Source organism: Tupaia chinensis, unplaced genomic scaffold (genome assembly GCF_000334495.1).
Source record: "Tupaia chinensis unplaced genomic scaffold, TupChi_1.0 Scaffold000627_1, whole genome shotgun sequence".
Classification (NCBI taxonomy): Eukaryota; Metazoa; Chordata; class Mammalia; order Scandentia; family Tupaiidae; genus Tupaia; species Tupaia belangeri.
The window spans coordinates 4,970,123-4,989,137 of NW_006160147.1; the positions used below are offsets into that span (position 1 = coordinate 4,970,123).

At 49.0% G+C, this 19,015-nt stretch overlaps 1 protein-coding gene across 1 annotated transcript in view; it reads left to right on the forward strand.

Moving 5' to 3' along the window:
• The window catches only part of RASSF5 (Ras association domain family member 5), a gene marked incomplete at its 5' end in the record, with an annotated part of 90,856 nt that overhangs the window by 29,204 nt on the left and 42,637 nt on the right, over positions 1-19,015 (forward strand). Inside the window, 1 exon segment of the mRNA XM_014591905.1 lies at positions 8,294-8,415. Within this exon segment, the coding sequence (XP_014447391.1) occupies positions 8,294-8,415 (122 nt within the window).

The window sequence follows — 19,015 nt, forward strand, 5'->3', positions numbered from 1 at the left end:
CACACGCACCCGGCGTGAGTTTTAAGCCACCGGGTCCGGGACGCGAACCGCGGTGGACTACGTGGGAGTCAAGCGACATAGCCAGTACGCTAACTGCTGGTTCCCAACCCTTACATGTTTTTTGTAATGGTATTTTTCCCATCAGTAGAGAATGCATGTTGGACCAGCTCTGCATGCAGCAGTGATGCACTGCTCAACAGAAGCTAGCTCCCACGTGGTGACTGGGGTTAGAATCCCTGGCCTGGTAAGCCTGAAAAACAGGCTGACTACTTGCATAAAACCAACAGGTCGCAGCATGATCGGACCCTGTAGAGGGCGCACCTCTCCTTTCTCACTCTAACGCGCATGGGCTCGATCAGGAATAACAACACAATGAAGAGTCTAAAGATGAATGTATGTTTATTCTAAAAATCGAGACAATCTAGAAACTACGTAAGGAAGGGAAAACTCTTGAAATCCTATCACTCAGAGCATGTAACCTTCCTTCCAGAAATTTCTCTGCGTAGCGTATGTGTGTATTTTATGTAATTAGGATCATAAAACACAACCTTTATCCTTTCTCAGCGGTGTGCTCTGGCTGTGTTTCCATGTTGGTCAGTATTAGTCTGCACCGTCTGAGGTAATGGCTACATCGTAGTCCGTTTGAAAATGTAACTGTAACTAGGCCCCTCTAGGTGGATGTTGGGGTATTTCTCACATTTTGTGGTCATAAACAACTATGTGATGAATGCGTTAGGGAAGATGTGTTTTGATACAAGTAACTATACACTTGGGATAAATTTCTTCAATACCACCAATTGGGTATGACCTTCTCGTGTCCCCACACCCTTTTCAATACTGGAAGTAGTTGACTTTGGTTAATGATTTTCTTTTCTAAAACTAGAGTAAAGTTTTAGAAGTTCCAGTGTTGGAGGCAGGTGAGGAGGAAGGAGGGCAGGAGGGAAGTCCCAGGGGTGAGCAGAGGTGCCTCCCCAAGGTGGGGGAGGGGCACCCTTCACCAGGCCCTTTTGTACCTGGTGTCTCCCCTCCGCAGGGAGCTGAGACCTGGGCTGCCTTAGCTCAGACAGGGACAGAGGTACAATGGGAGGTCTGAGGATATGTCAGAGTCTTTGTCATCAGGACCTGGTGACATCTGGAGGAAGGTCAGTGGGTTCTGATGGGTGACACACAGGCAGGCATTGGGGACGAGGAGCCCGGACGCTATGGCTGGATAGACTTGGACTTCAGCCAGTGAGGACAATAGCCAGCATTCATGGAATGCCTCTGTGGATCAGGCATGGTGCCGTTATTTGCGTGATAGCCTGTTTAATTCTCTCCGCAGTACCTACAAGATAGGCTGCTATCTCATAGGCTATGTTCCTCCCACAGAGCTACTGCCATCACCTCTGTTTCACAGGTGAGGACCCTGAGACCCGCGGGAGCAGGACGCTGTCCAGGTGGGGTGCATTGGTAGAGCAGACCTGGGTCAGCCTGGAACACCTCAGGCGGTCCTGGCATGCAGAGGGTGATGGAGGCACTCTCTGGGCAGCCTTTTAGCTGTCTTGACCGGTCCAGCCCTAAGGCTCCAGTGGTGTGACCTCCAGGGCGAAAATGGGGGATTCTCGAAGAAATGTCTGGGAAGGGAGTGAAGGCAGGAGCTATGAGCCTGAGGGCTGTCTCTACTGACTTATTGAAGAGGAGCAGGCCAACCTTTATTCCCAAAACAAGGAAAAGAAACAAACTTTAGTGAATTGTAATTTTCTTTTTTTGAAATTACTTTAAATTATTTTATTTCACTCTATTTATTTATTTATTTTAATTTGACCAGGAGTCCAGCGACATAGCCATTACGCTAACTGCTAATTACCTGTAATTTTCTTTTTTTGAAATTACTTTAAATTATTTTATTTCACTCTATTTATTTATTTATTTTAATTTGACCAGGAGTCCAGCGACATAGCCATTACGCTAACTGCTAATTACCTGTAATTTTCTTTTTTTGAAATTACTTTAAATTATTTTATTTCACTCTATTTATTTATTTATTTTAATTTGACCAGAGAGGAACACAGATAGATAGAGGAAGAGAGAAAGCAAGCCACCAGGTCCAGGACTCAAACCATGGTCAGCCATGTGGGAGTCCAGCGCCTTTAACCACCACGCCACCTGCCAGCCCCATGAATTGTAATTTTCCAATGTACATCTGTGTTCTCAGCGAGAAATCACCCTCCTCCCCCCAGGAGGGATGGCCATGCTGCAATCCCTTCTCCTCCATTCTCCTCTCAGGATTTTGGGCATGCACACACATGCGCCCGGCATGAGTTTTAAGTTGCTGGATCCAGGACTCGAAATGCAGCCCACTACGTGAGAATCCAGCAATATAACCGTTACACCATCTGCTGGCCCCTTACATCAAGAATCTTATTTAAGGATTGACCCTGTGGCCTGGTGGTTGAAGGAGCTGGATACCATATGGCTGACTACATGGTTCAAATCCCATCCCCGATGGCTTAGAAAACACATCAGGAATATGTATGTTTACCCTAAAATCCCAACAGGATGGAGAGATGGAGGAGAAGGGATTGCAGTACAACCACGCTCCATTCAGGGGTCTTTCCTCCTCATCCCTTTCTCTGTCTCTCTGGTGAGTGCATGGGTCATCTGGCAAATTAAAAAATAATAATGGGACCAGCAGTTAGCGTAATGGCTATGTTGCTGGACTCCCACGTAGTCGACCGCGGTTCACGTCCCAGACCCGGTGGCTTAAAACTCACGCCGGACGCGTGTGCGTGCGTGCCCAAGATCCCGAGAGGAGAATGGAGGAGAAGGGATTGCGGCGTGACCATCCCCCCTGGGGGGTGATTTCTCACTTTCTGTCTCTTTGTCTCTCTCTGTCTGTCTGGTGAGCGCACACGCCCTATAGCAAAACAAACAAACAAACAAACAAAAAACTCTTGAAAATAAATAAAAAAATAATAATAATAGAAAGAACCTCACTTAATCCTCACTTAACCCACCCGGCAGCCCTATGAGCTGGCCATTATGACTCCTGCTTTAGAGTTGAGGAAATGAGTGCTCAGAGAATCGGTGGCTTAGAGCTGGCTGGATGGCGACTGGGGGCCAGGCCTTACTCCAAGTCCCTTCTCTGCCCCTTACTCCCTGGTACAGGCCAGGTCACTGGTCCCGAGGAAGAGAGGGGCCGGGAGTGGTCAGGTTTCTTTCGGGGTTGACCTTCTCTGGGAAGGTCTGGGGGTGCCCAGGGGATGGGTGCAGCATTCTGGGTTCAGAGGTGCTCATGCTCCCCCTTGGGCCTCAAAGGCTTTGTGTCCACGCAGTGTGAGAAGCTGCTGTTTGCTGACCTGGGAGTGGGCTCGCCATGAACCAGGCTCTGTGTCCTCAGTCCTGCCCCAACCCTCACCCCATCCCCTGGCCGGTGCTGGAGGAGGGGAGAGTGAAGTGTTGTCTATGTTATCTCGGTTTCTTGCCTGCCACACAGGGGTGAAAGGGCCTTGCAGCTTCTTATCAATGGAATGCCTCTGGTTTGGGAAAATTAGCCGCTCAGGTTTAGCTGCTGCGTGGCTGTGTGTGTGTGTGTGTGTGTGTGTGTGTGTGTGTGTGTATTTGGCAACTGAGGTGGGGCAGAAACTAACTCTAGCAGTCCAGAGGGTTAAGGGGAGGTTTGTAGCGTCTGCATTTTGGAAAAACAATCTCCTAGCACGTAGTTCCACACCTGCTAGCTTTACTTCCTCTGGGCTGACGTGGAAGAAGTAATGCCAACTCCCGGCACAGTTGCCATGACCTCTGGACTGACTACCATGTTCAAGCCAGAAGCGGGCCGGTGGAGGTGGCAGGTGGTCCTACCTTGCCTGGCTAGCCAGTCCTGCTGGTCTCTGGAGATGGTATCTACTGGCGACCTTCTACTGTGGCCCAGGGTCTGCATTGTGGATTGAAATGTACTCCCTCCCCATCAAAAACAAACGATATGTCGAAGCTCTAACCCCCAGTGCCTCAGAAGGCTACCTTATCTGGAAATAGGAGAGTTGAGGTGTAATTAGTTAAGCCGTCATGCTGGCCTAAGGTGGTCCCCTAATGATTACGACTGGTACTCTCATAAGAAGACAGCCACATGAAGACAGAGGCACACAGGAAATGCAGCTGCCACCCTAGGAACGCCAGAGATTGCTGTGAGTCCTCAGAAGCTAGGAAGAGGCAAGGAAGGAACCGTGCATGTTTCAGAGAGAGCGAGGCCTAGCTGACAACTTGATTGTGGACTTCTAGCCTCCAGAACCATAAGATGATCAATTTGTGTCTTATGGTACTTTGTTACTCAGCTCTGGCTAACAGATACAGCCTGGGGGATGTAGGCAGATGGCCCTGGCTACTTCCATGCTGGCTCAGGGTTCCTCTGGGAAAGGGGTCCGTATTGTAGTTTGTCTCCATCATTCGTCCCTACAGTTAGCCCCTTGTGTTCCCAGAGTCCCTTCCTCCAAAACTTGGACATTTACTTTCCTCAAAATATTGCCTGGGTGTGGGGACAGAGTTGGAAGGAATGAATAGAAAAGGGAATGGGATAATTTGGTTTTACAGTTGACAGTACTAAAGAGATGCCAGTTTTCTCTAGAAACGACAGTAGAAGCTGGGACATTGCTCTCTAATCCTTGCTGCCTCTGTTGGTGAGATCGTTGTCCCCTCTCTCAGTGACATCAGCACCTCCCTCTTTCAACTTGCTGCCTCCCCTTGGCCCCTGTGATGAGTGTGCATGAGCTACCCGAAGTCTGAGCCCTGGTCTAGCTCCCCGGAGTCTCCTGCACCCTGAAGCCTTCCCTCACTGCTCTGACTGGCAGAGGTCTCTAACTGAACAAGCTTCTGAGACCTGGAAGTTGGTCCTGCTTTGGGCTGTCTCACCCAGTGTCTTCATGTGTGCGTCCCAGCTGCCAGCTAGCCTGGGCTGCCCAGGGGTCATGCCCTGTGCATCCTCACCCTCAGCCCACCTGGAAGCCCACACACAAGACGTGTTGCTGCCACCAGAGATGAAGGAGCTGGCCATCCAGGGAAGGCTGAGTGAGCTGTCCTGGGGCCCGTGTGGCCCTGCCCCACCCAGGGTCCCTCTTTCTTTACTTAATTTGTCCACATCGAGTACAAGCTAAGTGCCCAGAGGCTGATGGGATACCCAGGACAGGGCTTGGTTTGGCAGCACCTCATGACAAGCTGCCTTGAGGAAAAGATGATGTGCAGGGGTTTGACCACTGAGTCTGAGTGGAACGTGGCCCCGTCTTGGGGCTCTCCCAGGTTGCCTGCTCACCAGACTTATCAGGCCTCAGGCTGTGGCCTCTATGTTCGGGAGGAGGGCATGGGGGTTCTGACTTCATCTCTGCTGGCCCCAAAGCCCCGGGCTTGGCTTTTCCAGGGGCCAGGCGGCATGAAGACATGCTCCAGTGGTTTTGCTATGGCCTGTGATTACCCGGTCTGATGGAACGAAGTCATTAGGGCTCACACATGCTTTCTGTAAACCCGAAACGCTCCTCTTGGAATCTGCTGCTCTTAGCTCTGTCCAGCTCAGCGTCAGCCCTGTAAAAGGAACTCTGAGGTTCTGGTACTGTTTTTAGGGTGTGTGGGTTGAAGAGAGAGCGAGCTGCAGATGCCCTGTCCATCCCTCCTCTCCCACGATGCTTTCCTCTCTCTAGCATAGGCAGGTTTCCCTCCCGAAGACCCGGGAGAGCCTCCAGTCCTTCCCTCTCTCCCTCGTTTCCCATTCTTGGCATCTGCCCGGGCATTCTTCATCGCTCAGAGCATTACCAGAGCCACACAGGTGTGTCTGGGCCAGAGCCCGGGAACAATGCTGCTCTTTGTGGGTCTTGGCCTCAGTGCAGCCTTCTCAAAGCCCCAGGGCCTGTGGGCACTGTGGGCAGGGAGACTTGGCCTGCACATCCCTCTGGACCCTCACTCCACCAAGGGGAGGCTACTGTGGCACCGAGCAGGAGCTGCTCCTGGGGCGGGGGGCGGGGGGGAGTGGTGGTCCAGAAACGTACGTGGGCATCTCCAGGGAGATAGTGTGCCTCAGGATTAGCTGCACCCGTTCTGTCTCCAGGTGAGAGGGGGGGCCTCCTGGGGGGATCAGAAAGGCCCAGAGGAGTGTGGGGTCTGAAGGAGGGGGATGCTGGGGGGGCCTCACCTTCGGGCCTGGAGGTAGAGCTCCTACCTGCCATCCTGGAAAGGTGGCCAGAACTTTGGACCATGGCGTAAGGTTGTAGACCTCCAGAATGCCTGTGTGTGCCCACGTTTGCCAGGGTGCACCCCTGTAGACGTTGGAGGTAAAACCCGTACGAGGAGGACTGCCCGGGCACTCATGCTTGGGGGTGTAAGGGAATGGGTGGCTGGGGGCAACTCATTCCAAAGCGTCCCAAAAGAGTGAAGCCCAGCCGTGGTGGCACAGGGAGCAGGAAGCAGGTGGGAAAGCCTGGGGTTTGTATCCGGGTCAACCTGAGCACACCCGGCTAGCTGGAGGGCTTGGGAGGACTGTGGCAGGACAAGACCCTATCAGCCCCCCTGCCACCATGAAATAAACTTGAAAAGAGACAAGAGTGGAGAAAAGAGGATCGGCCACCCCAAAACCCAAGGTCAAGTGCGCTGTGGCAGCTTTGAAAAAAGGAGACAAGGGGCCAGTAGGTGGCATGGTGGTTAAGGTACCCACATGGCCAACGCCTTGGTTCAAGTCCAGGACCTGGTGGCTTAAAAATCATGCTGAGCATGTGTTTGTGTGTGCCCAAAATCCCAAGAGAAGTAGGAAGGAGAAGGGATTGAGGCAGGGCCATTCCCCTGGGGGGCGATTTCTCACTTTCCCTCTCTGTCTCCAGTGAGCGCACGTGCCATATGGCAAAAACCTAAACAAAAAGAAAAAAGAGACCCAATGCGCTGAGGTTTTGGAGCTTGTTAGAAGGAAAGAAGAGAGTCTCGGAGTGTCTGAGCACTGCTTGGTCCCAGTGGTCCTTGACCCCCAGGTTATCCCAGCACGTCCAGGCTGTCCTGTCCCCTGCCACAAAGGCCACCTGCCCCAGCCCTTCCCGATGTACCTGCCTTTGCTGTCAGGAGGGAAAACTCACGGAAGACGTGGGCTCTGGAAGGCTGGGCCTCCTGGCTGCACTGTGGCACCTCCAGAGTGGGGGACCGCTGACCCAGCAGCTGTCGTGGGTGGCCGGGTCCAGCACTTCGCCGACTGCTGCTGGACACATCCTGAGGGCTTTCACTGCCCCCCTTTCCTTCACCCCACTCCCTACCCCACCCCCATCGGTTGAGTCTTCACCCCTCCCGCCTCCTGAGACTTCTCTTTCCTGCCAAGGAGGCTCCAGAGAGAGCCCTTGAGAAACCTGGGGAATATTAGCAGCCTTGGGCCACCACCCATGAGCTACTGCCGCTGGGCACCGCACTTTCCTCTCTGGGCCTCTGTTTCCTTATCTCCAAGGTCGTGCCCAATGCACCTTCCAACTCTGGTCATTGTCTGCTTACGTCGCAGCGAACATCGTCCCTGCAATGTGTGCTTTCCGCAGAAGCACCTGCTTTGGGATGCCGTCTGTGTCAGCTGGGTGAGAGTCGTTCGTTACCCCCAGACCCCATCCTGGGCAGGGTCGGGCGAGGAAAGAGCCCTTCCTGCTGCTGCTGATGCCTTTGTCTCTGAAGCGTCCTGTATTTGAGTTTCTTTCTTCTTTTTCCACAAGAATGAGTGACAGAAAGGATGACAAGTGCCCTCAGCAGGGTCTCATGCCACACCCGCCCCACCCCAGCAGCTTTCTAGCCACAGGATCACGCACACCTGCAGCGGCTAGGTCGCCCTGGAACTGAATCCACGACCTCCTGTGTCCATCCAGCCTCACAGCACCTTAGGACTGGGCCCGAGCTGGCCCTCTGAAGCATTTTGAATTCTCTAAGGCACGTCCTTCCCTAAACCATGAACACCTTTGTGCAGCAGCAAGGTAGCCATTACCTGCATTTTACAGACTGGCCAAATGCCCCCAGAATAATATACATTAGCAGGAAGCCTACCAGTCCGTAGCTGCCCCAATTTCTGGTCTGTTAAGCGGCACTAATAGCGACTGCAGGTCACACAAATAATGCAGATGGAAGCGGTTTGCAAATGTGTAGGGCACTTACCCGGCATTGCCGGTGCCCCGCTGGGAGTGCAGGCGCCTTCTCACTCCTCCACTTCCCTCCTGCTGTGCTCATCTCATCAGAGCTGAACTCAGTCTCCCAGGTATTTCTCTGGTGGACGTGATGGGGATGCTGCCTGGGCCCTAACCCTGCTTTGGTTCTTTCCCTGCAGACTGTAAATTCACCTGCCACCCTCAGTGCCGCAGCCTGATCCAGCTGGACTGCAGTCGGCAGGGGGGCTCAGCCCAGGACAGGCCTTCTCCAGAGAGTACCCTCGCCCCGACCTTCGGCCAGGTAGGCAGCAAAACCTGCAGACCAGGCTGGGAGCAGCCTCTGCAGGCACTCTGGGGCCTGCCTTCTCTCCCAGGGCCCAGGAGCTCGGGTGAGCAGGAGGAGGCATGAAGCTTCAGTATTCTATGCATGCTGGGTGTTGGGTCCACTCTGTCCAGAGGAGTCCACAGACACATTCCTTTCCCCGGAGACTGGAGCAGTGCCAGAAACATCTGTCAATACCCAGAAGTCCCTATAGTTTTCCCCAAGCACAGAACCCATTTTGTACTAGGGCTCTGAGCCAGAGCTGTGGCTATGGGTAGGGAAGAGTGGGTGGGGCCCTGGAGAAGCCTCCTGAAGGTGCTTGGGGGCCTCACAGCCCTGGGGCAGTGGGGATGATGGCCAAGCATACCTAAGCACATTGTCTTTCCTGCCACTCAGTCAGCCAGGTCAGGTTCACCATCACAGGGCAGGACAGGTGTTCTTCCCTTGGTTAAAGGACCAGGTAATTGATGCTGAAAACAGCTCTTGGTTCTGGGTTGTGCCAGGGCACTTGAACTACAATGTGGTTGAACTTTGATGGCTAGGATTTAGAAAGGAGACCTTGTTATCAACAAGCATTTATTGAATACCTACACTATGTGGAGTACTAGTAGGAGTAAGGGCAATAATACGTGACAATTCTTGTCTTCAAAGAGCTTACGTTCATGTGGTGGGGACCAGAATACAACCAAATAGTATATATTGTGGCACACGTTACAATAAAAGGATAACCCAAGTGTTTTGGGGTAGACAGTACAATTGTTTATACTGGGAAAAGTCAAGGAAGGCTTCCTAGAGGAGGTGATATTTGATCTATGCTTCAATGTATGAGTCGAAGATTGCTGGTCAGGGGAGTGTTACAGGACATCATCCTTTTATTCATTTAGCAAGTATGTTTTGAGTGTTCATCATGTGCCAGACCCAGAAATGCCAAGACTTAGTGATGAAGGGGACAGACATGGCCTCTGCCCTGTCTCTCTCCATTCCTTCCTCTAGAGCAGCAGGTCCCAGAAGGGGATGATTTGCTCCACCCCTGCCTCCGGGGACATTTGGCAATGTCTGGTGACATTTTCGGGTGTAACAACTCAGGGATGCAACTGGCACCTAGTGGGCAGAGGCAGGGGTGCTAATAAACATTGTCCGATGCACAGCTGGCCCTCACCACGAAGCATCCAGCTCCCAATGGCAGTCACGCTGGGGTTGGGAAGCCCAGCCAGAGCCGGTTAGCCAGCTCCCAGGTGTGGGCTCAGTTGGCTGCACCCGATCTCATCCTTGGAATGTCAGCAGTGAAGAGGTGCTTTCGAGTCTGAGTGTTTGCAGACAGAGCAACCCCCTTTCCTCTGTGGAGAGAGGAGTCAACCTCCGAGCCCTCTGGCAGGTGAAGTCAGGGCTGTGTCAGCGCAGAGCCACCATGGAAACATGGCAGGGGAAGGAGCCAGAGTCCCACGTGGGTGCTGAGCAGCTCCCCAGGCGGCAGGGAGCCCGGCGTGGGGCCAGTGCTCTGCGGCCGGGGCAGCCGGCGGCTGTGCTTGCGTTGGACGGGCCTGACTGCATATTTCAGCAGAACGGGGCAGGACCGAGCCTTTTATCAATAAAAGCTGGGCCCTGCTCCAGGCCCACTCGCCTTTTCTAAAAAGCCCGTTTGTGTGGACTTCCGCCTTGGCTTGGTATTCTGTGAAGGATCAAGATGGAGCTCTCTTTCACCTTGACACCGGCACGGGCTCAGCCACCCTTGGCATTAGTGCCATTGTCTTGAGAGATTTATCATGGGACCGAGCTCAGCTAATTCAGGGGCATACGGCTGTTATGAGGTCTCAATTTAGTGGCATTTCTCCTCTCTGCTCTTGAAGGAAAAGAAAACCATTGATTTTCCTCCATTCAGAGAGAACTACTCTTCATAAATGTTTTTACGTGTTCTTTCTGTAATATCTCTTTCCAAACATGGTTGAGATTGTCCTGGAGGTAAGTATTTGGCCTCAGTCTTTTAAAAGCAATAATCCCAAAGTTCTGACTGTCTTCTCTCAACTGCGTCAGAGGGAAACTAGGTGGGGAGGAAGGAGGATCAGGTGTGTAGATGGGGTGGCCTTGAAGTCCCCAGCTGCAAACTCCCAAGGCCGTGTGGGTTTCTCTCATTGCCATCAGAAATGGGACGGGCACTGGTAGCTGCCTGGGCTTTTGTCAGCCACGGAACCAGTGGTTTCTGGGTCTCTCCCGGGAGGTCTCCAAGGTCTACGATGTCTGACTTATTCATGTGTGACCAAGCAAGTCTTCAGATTTACCCAAGACCCTTTTCCAGTTTAAGCCTGTTACTAGACAGCATCATTGCTTTTGGTGGAAGGCCACTGTAAATTGTCAAAACAGCTGCAGTTCCTTCATTTGGGGGTGCGCCCCCAAATTTATATTTCAGGTACTCTATTATTTTGGAGAGGTTTTTGCTATAGGGCACGTGCGCTCACCAGACGGACAGAGAGACAGAGAGACAGAAAGCGAGAAATCACCCCCCAGGGGGGATGGCCACGCCACAATCCCTTCTCCTCCGTTCTCCTCTCGGGATTTTGGGCACGCATGCACATGCGCCCAGCGTAAGTTTTAAACCACCGGGTCCAGGACGTGAACTGCGTTTGGCTATGTGGGAGTCCAGCGACATAGCCATTATGTTAACTGCTGGTCCCAATATATTTCTGGTGTTCTTAAAGGTGCTGTTATCATGTCTCTCTTATGATGAAAAATCTCTCAATGGCTCCCCAGTGCCTTCAGATGAAGTGAGACCCCTGATGAGTGGGTCCAGTCCTTTGATTGCCCATGGAGGAGCCAACCCCAAGAAGTCTTTGTTCTTGCCTGCCACGGTTGGTTGTCATCACAAACTGCTGTCAGCCTGCCCTGGCAGCTCTGTCCCCTGGCCTAAGCTGCTCTTTCCTTGGTCAGAGCACACAGACTGTAAGAGGGGAACATACATGCCTTTCCTTTCACAGCCCTGTAGCCAGTGCTCAAAGCATCTGACATCCAGCAGGCCCGATTCCTTCTCCTCCTCCCGCCCTCCTGAGTCCCTGAGCAGTGGCCTGGAAAACCAGGCTCTAGGCCCCTGCTGGCAAGGCCAGGGCCCTCACCCGCCGCTGCGGTTCCCAAACCTCACTCGGGCGCTTTCACACTTGGGATTCTGGCCATATCCATCCTCCACCTGTGCTATTATTTACTTAATATTTCTCTTTAAATAGGCTCATTTTATTAAGCTTAAATAAACTTATGTCAGAGGAAATTTAAAAATATCCTTGACTCACTGGTTTGATGTTCTTAGATCCCCTGACACTCACACATTAAATTAATAATCTCTAAAATGAAAAAAGATGTGTGTGTGTCTAAGGCCTGCCTTGAATGCATTCCACAGATATGTATTCAGGCAGGGTCCTGCCCTCGGTCCTTTCAGGTGCCATCAGTGGGAGATGCTGCCTTACAGAGGTGCTGCTTTGGTCACCTGGCACCTGGACTACCCAGGCTCTGACCTGGGGAGTGTCAACGGGGTGGTGTGAGCAGTGGGAAGAGCTCCGGGGATGCTGGGAAGGAAATAGCCACCCTTGCTGATCACAAAGTGCCCTTCCAAAGGGAGAGGGCTCCTTCTGTACTGGTAGGAACAGCATGAAGTGAGAGCAAGTCACCCCACAGCCATCTAGGACAAGGCCTGTTATATTCTGTACATACATGTATGTGTGTATGTGTACATCATGTATGTGTGCATGCACATAAATGCAGAGTGAGGGCCTGCACGGTGCCCAGCTAACTCTTGAAAGAGGTTTAACCTTGGGAGGGGTGACAGCAGGTGGGGGTTGAAAGAGGTAGAATGAAATTTTGAAGTTTGCCATTTAAATAGCCCAGTGCTGAGACCAGCACTGGACTCCCATGTAGTCGACTACTGTTTGAATCTTGGACCTGGTGACTTAAAACTCATGCCAGGCGTGTGTGCATGCATGCCCCAAATCCCAAGAGGAGAACAGAGAAGGTGGTTTTGTGGCATGGCCATCCCCCCGGTGGGGTGATTTCTTGCTTTCTGTCTCTCTGTCTCTCTCTGTCTTTCCGGTGAGCACACATGCCCGATTGTAAAAATATCTCTAAAGGGGCCAGCAGTTAGCGTAATGGCTATGTCGCTGGATTCCCACATAGTCAACCGCAGTTCGAGTCCCGGACCCAGTGGCTTAAACTCACGCTGGGCGCGTGTGTGTGCGTGCCCAAGATCCCGAGAGGAGAATGGAAGAGAAGGGATTGCAGCGTGGTCATCCGCCCTGGGGGGTGATTTCTTGTTTTCTGTCTCTCTGTCTCTCTCTGTCTGTCTGGAAAGCGTACACACCCTATAGCAAAAACCTCTCAAAAAAAAAAATCTCTAAAAATAAATAAATTAAATTAAAAATTAAAAATAAATAGCCCAACATTTTCATGTATTTCTAATGTAATATTCTTTAAAAGCAATTAATGTCTTCTTAAAGAAAAGAAAGATCTTTGGCCTGGGTGACTGAAGAGCTAGGCTGTAATCCAGATTGTTTAAGTGAGATGCTTGATACGGGTTGGACACCCCTGATCTGAAAATCCAAAATCTGAAATGCTCCAAAATTCAAAACTTTTTGAGCACTGACATGAAAATTCGGTAAGTGAGAAATTGGACACCGGACCTCATGTGATGGGGCACAGTCGAAATGCTCCAGTCCGAGACTATTGTAAAAAGTTACCTTGGGTCTGTGGGTCAGGTGGATATGAATTTCATGTTTAGACTGGGTTCGCATCCCCCGAGACATCTCAGTATGTATAAGCGAATATGCCAAAATCCACAAGAATTAGACCTCTGTAATACCTGCGGTCCCAAGCATTTCGGATAAGGGCTTCTCAACCTGTCCATGGCCCAGATAAGCCTCCTGGCTTCTCCGAGCCTCAGGTTTGTCCTCTGAGAAGTGGGGCCAGTACAGAGGGTGGTCGTGAGGCTCCCATGAAGCCGTATGTGAAAGCGTGAGGGAGTGAGTCTCCCCAGGGTGACAGTCCAGGGCCGTCTCTGGGACCCCCCCATGGCCTTGCCAGAGTTTTTATCATGTCACCCCTGTAAGAAGAATGCTCAGTGGCTTCTTCTTGCCCACAAAATGAGTCTCAGTCTAGACTGGCACAGGAACTCCTTATGATCTGGCTCTGCCCCTTTTCCAAAATAGCAGGAAGTGGATTGGTGCCCCGCACAGGGCCCTGTGACTGACCGTTTGAATGGGCACGTTTTGCTGTAAGACTGATGACCACCCCTCCTCACATGCAGGCCAAGTCACAGTTCTACTCCACAGATGACCCTGGTCCCCCTTCACCAAAGAACCAGGAGGATCAGCTCAGCCGGCTGGCCTCTCCGATCTGCAGGTCCCTGCTGTCTTTCTGCCGATGGTGCAACCCCAAACACCCACAAATACCTCCGTCCTCATTCTCATTCCTCAGCAGGACCCCAGCACAGCAGAGTGGTGACTTAGCTGGTGCGAGGTCCTCCTTTCCTGGCTCCCAGCCCTCTGTTCCCTCCAGCAGACAGACCACTGTATCCATTAGCCCAGGCCCTGCCTTTTCTGAAGCTTTCTCAAGGGGAAGCTCCTATGGCCAATTTGGTCCAGCTCTCAGCCTCACTGCCAGTGTTGAACCCAGAACTACCACACGGGGGAGCCAGGGAGCAAGAAGGGAAGAGGCTAAAATATTGTAGGGGGCGCTGGGATGGGGCGTGGGGTGGTCGTCCTCTGCTCAGAAGCCTAGGGACCCTAACACACTCCCTTTGTAGACACCTGTATGCATCTCAGGAGGGGCTGGGTTCCGGGTCTTTTCTGGAATGTTTAATAAATGTTTACCAACTTGAACTGTAATAGCAATGCAAGTAGCCAACATTTGTTGAGGCATACCTGTGTTCTACTTTTTTATCTATTGTTGAGAAAGAAGTATTGAAACTTCCAACTGTAATTGTGAGTTTGCTTATTTATCCATACAGATTGATCTTCCTGAAGTTCGAAGCTCCACTATTAGGTGTTTAAACATTTAGGATTATTCTGTTCTTTTTCATTTCTTCTTCTTTTTAAAAAAGTTATTTCTTTATTTAATTTTATTTGTTATTATTATTTAATATTATTTTTTAATTTGACCAAAGAGACAGAGAGAAAAGGGGAAAGTGAGAAAGCAAGTCCCCAGTTCAAGACTCGAACCGTGGTCGGCCATGTAGAACTCTGGCATCTTAACCACCATTCCACCTGCTGGCTCCCCATTTCTTCTTTTTTCTTAAAATTTTTTTTTGCTAGAGAGCACTTGTGCTTCCAAGGAAAGAGGGAGAGAAAGAGAGAAGGCACCTCTCTCCATGGGGGAGAATCATCTTGTAACCCCTTCTCCATTCTCCTTTCAGGATTTTGGGCACATACACATTTGCACCCAGTGTAATTTTCAAGCGGCCAGATCTAAGGCTCGAACTGCTCTGTCAGCTGTGTAGGATCCAGACACCTTAAACCACCACATCACTGGCTGTTTCTTTGATTAACAGACCCTTAATTATGGAATAACCTTTGTCTCTGATAATAGTCTTGGCTCTAAAATTCTGTCTGAGATTGGGGGCCAGCAGTTAGCGTAATGTCTATGTCGTTGGACTCCCACGTAGTCCACCATGGTTCGCGTCCCAGACCTGGTGGCTTAAACTCACTCCAGGCGCGTGTGTGTGCGTGCCCAAGATCCCGAGCAGAGAATGGAGAAGAGGGGAATGCGGCGTGGCCATCCCCTCTGGGGGCTGATTTCTCGCTTTCTGTCTCTCTGCCTCTCTCTGTCTGTCTGGAGAGCGCATGAGCCCTATAACAAAAGCCTCTCCAAAAAAAGAAAAGAAAAAAAAAATTTTGTCTGAGATTAATATAGCCATTCCAGCTTTCTTTAAGCTATTCTTTTACTTTTAGGCTTTCATTCCTCCTCATTTGGCAGAGGGCATGTGCATTTGACAGAGAGGGACAGAGAGGCAGAGAAAGAGAGGGAAAAAGCAACCTCACATGAGGCAATCCCTTTCCTCCATTTCTCAAACCTGTTGGGATTTGGGGCAAGCATGTACACATGCTCGGTGTGTTTTTCAAGCCACTAAGGACCAAGAGCCAAACTGTGTGGTCAGCCATTTGAGGTCTAGCTCCCTTAACTACTAGACCATGTAACCAGCCTTATTGAAGGCTTTTTGTAGCTTTATTAATTTACTTACTTACTGGGAGAGGTTTTTGCTATAGGGCATGTGCGCTCACCAGAAAGAGAGAGAGAGAGAGAGAGCAAGAAATCACCCCCCCAGAGGGATGGCCACACCACAATCTCTTCTCCTCCATTCTCCTCTTGGACTTGGGCACGCACACACACCCACCTGGCGTGAGTTTAAGCCACCGGGTCTGGGACTCGAACCACAGTCAGCTACATGGGAGTCCAGTGGCATAGCCATTACTTTAACTGCCGGTCCATCATAGCTTTATTTTAAAAGTCATTTCTCTTGGGGCCAGGAGGTGGCGTGGTGGTTAAGGCACTGAAGTCCCACATGATTGACTATGGTTTGAGTCCCGGTCCCAGTGACTTGAAACTTATGTTGGGCACTGTGCATACGTGCCCAGAACCCTGAGAGAAGAATGGCGGAGAAGGGATTGCAGCATGGCCATCCCCCCTGGGGTGGTTTCTCTCTTTCTCTCTCTCTCTCTCTCTCTCTCTCTCTCTCTCTCTCTCTCTCTCTCTCTCTCTCTCTCTCTCTCTCTCTCTCTCTCTCTCTCTCTCTGCCTTTCTGTCTCCAGTGCACCCACACACTCTAGCAAAAATCTCTCTCTCTTTAAAACAAAGTCATTTCTATCAATATTAGACACAAATAATTGGATCTTGGTTGGTTTGTTTTTAATCCAATCTTATCTCATTGCCCTTTAATTGGGGGTATTTAGATCACTTGTGTTTAATGTGTTTATTGAAGAATTAGGTTTAAGGTCTATCATATTGCTATTTGTTTTCTGTTTGTACTATCACTTTTTCCCTTTTAAAGTATTTTTCTGCCTTTTGGATTAATTAAATATATTTTATGATATCATTTTATCTAATTTGTTGCCGATGAGCTTGAACCTTTTGTTTTGTTATTTTAGTGGTTGCTTAGAGTTTATAATATACATCTTCAGCTTGTCAGCCTATCAAGTGATATTCTACCAATTCATGTTTAGTATAAAAACCTTGTGTACTTTCTGTTTTCCTCTCTGAACCTTTATACTATTCTTGTTATACATTTTACTTCTTTTTTTAAAAAATTATTTTATTTTATTTGTTATTATTATTATTAAATTTGACCAGAGAGAAAAAGGGAAAGTGAGAAGAACAAGCAGCCAGATCCGGAACTCAAACCGTTGTTGACCATGTCAGAGTCCAGCACCTTAGCCACTGCACCACCTGCCGGACCCTACATTTTACTTTTATATGTGCTATAAACTCCATACTATATTGTTACAATTTTATTTAAATGGTCAATTATATTTTAAAGAGATTTAGGTAATAAGAAAAATTACATATTTATCTATGTGGTTACTATTTCTGGTGCTCTTTATTTCTTTGAGGAGACTTGGGTTTCCATCTGATATTTTCCTCTTGCCTAAAGAACTTTCTGTAATATTTCTTGTGTTGTATATGTCCCAGTGATAAATTCTTTTAGCTTTTCCATGTTTATAAAAGTATTTATTTCACCTTTGTTTTTGAAATATTTTCACTTGGCAGAAAATTCTAGCTTGACAGGTTTTTGTTTTGTTTTGTTTTGCTTTGCTTTCATTATTTTTTTTTTTTAAAGAGGTTTTTGCTATAGGGCACATGTGCTCGCCAGAAAGACAGAGAGAGACAGAGAGACAAAAAGCGAGAAATCACCCCCCAGGTGTATGGCCATGCTGCAGTCCCTTCTTCCATCTCCTCTCAGGATCTTGGGCATGCATGCACACACGCCTAGTGTGAGTTTAAGCCACTGGCTTCAGGACTTGAACCATGGTCGACTACATGGAGTCCAGGGACATAGCCTTTGTGCCAACTGCTGCTCCCATTTGCTTTCATTATTTTAAGGATATTGCTTCACTATTTTCTCACTTGTATTGCTTCCAATAAAAAACTTGCCGTTATCTTTATCCTTGTTCCTCTGTACTTAACATGTCTTTCTTCTGTAGCTGCTTTTAGGACTTTTTTCTTTATCACTGGTTTTGAACCATATGACTATGATGTCTCTTGTAGTTTTCTGTATGTTTCTTAAACTTGAGGTTCATTGAACTTCTTGGATCTGTAGGTTTACAGTTTTCATCAAAATTGGAAAAATTGGGGCATTATTTCTTTAAATATTTTCATGTCTCCTGCTTGTCTCTGATGATTCCAATTACATTCATATTAGATAGCCTGTACTTGTCTCACAGATGACTGCTCTGTTCGTTTTGAAAATTCTCTTTTTTTTTATACTTTATTTTGGATGGTTGCTATTGCTGTGTCTTCCAGTTCACTTACCTTGTCTTCTGCAATATCTTATCTACTCTGCCATTAATAGTTCTCATTTAAGACATTGTAAATTTCACTTTTAGAAGTTTGGTTTGAGTCTTTTTTATTTTATCTTTCATGTATATACTTAAATTTTTGAACAAATAGAATATATTTATAATAACTTTTAGTGTCTTTGCCTGCTAATTCTAATATCTATAGACTGGTTTTAATTTGATCTTTCTCTTCACTAAGGGTCATATTTTCCAGCTTATTTAGATATTCATTAATTTTATTTATTTGTTTGTTTGTTTAAGCCAGGGTCTTGCTCTGTCTCAATCCTCATGCTTCAGCTTCTGGTGTGATGAGCTACAGGTACCCACCACTGGGCCCAGCATTTCTTAGTGTGGGCTGGGAGCCAAACCTGAGCCTCTCATGTGACCTCAGCCTGCAGTGTAGCAGCATTTAGTGTATGCACTATAGCTAGGTCAAGGAAATTATTATTATTATTATTATTATTAGATGCCAGACATTGCAACTTGTACCTTGTTGGGTGATAAATATTTTCATAATCTTGTATTCTCGAGTTTTGTTCTAGGACTCAGTTACTTGGAAATGGTTTGATCTTTTTTGGTCTTGCTTTCATGGTTTATTGGGCAGTGCTCAGTCTAAGGCTAATTATTTCCCACAACTGAATTATACATTGTGTGCTCCACCCAGTGACTATCGAATTGTGGAGTTTTCTGATCTGGTTCATGGGAACAGGCACTTTTTCTGGCACTAGTGAGGGCAGGCATAGGGCCATTTGGATGGTTCTTCCTCTAGTCTTGGGTCATTTCCTCATGCACATGCACTGATTAGTACTCAGATGAATACTTGATAGGGGTCTCCATAGGGGCCTCTGAGGCTTCTGGAATCCTCTTTCTACAGCCCTTTCCATTCAGTTACTCTGTCCTGTGAACTCTAGCTGCCTGGTCTCCCTAGACTCTTGGCAGCAACCCCATCTCCAGGAAGCTATCCAGATTCCATACCATTTCCCTCCTTTCTCCACAGTTGTTCACATCTCACACTGGCAGCCCACCGCATGAGCACGGAGGAGTTAGCCCTGCCTTGC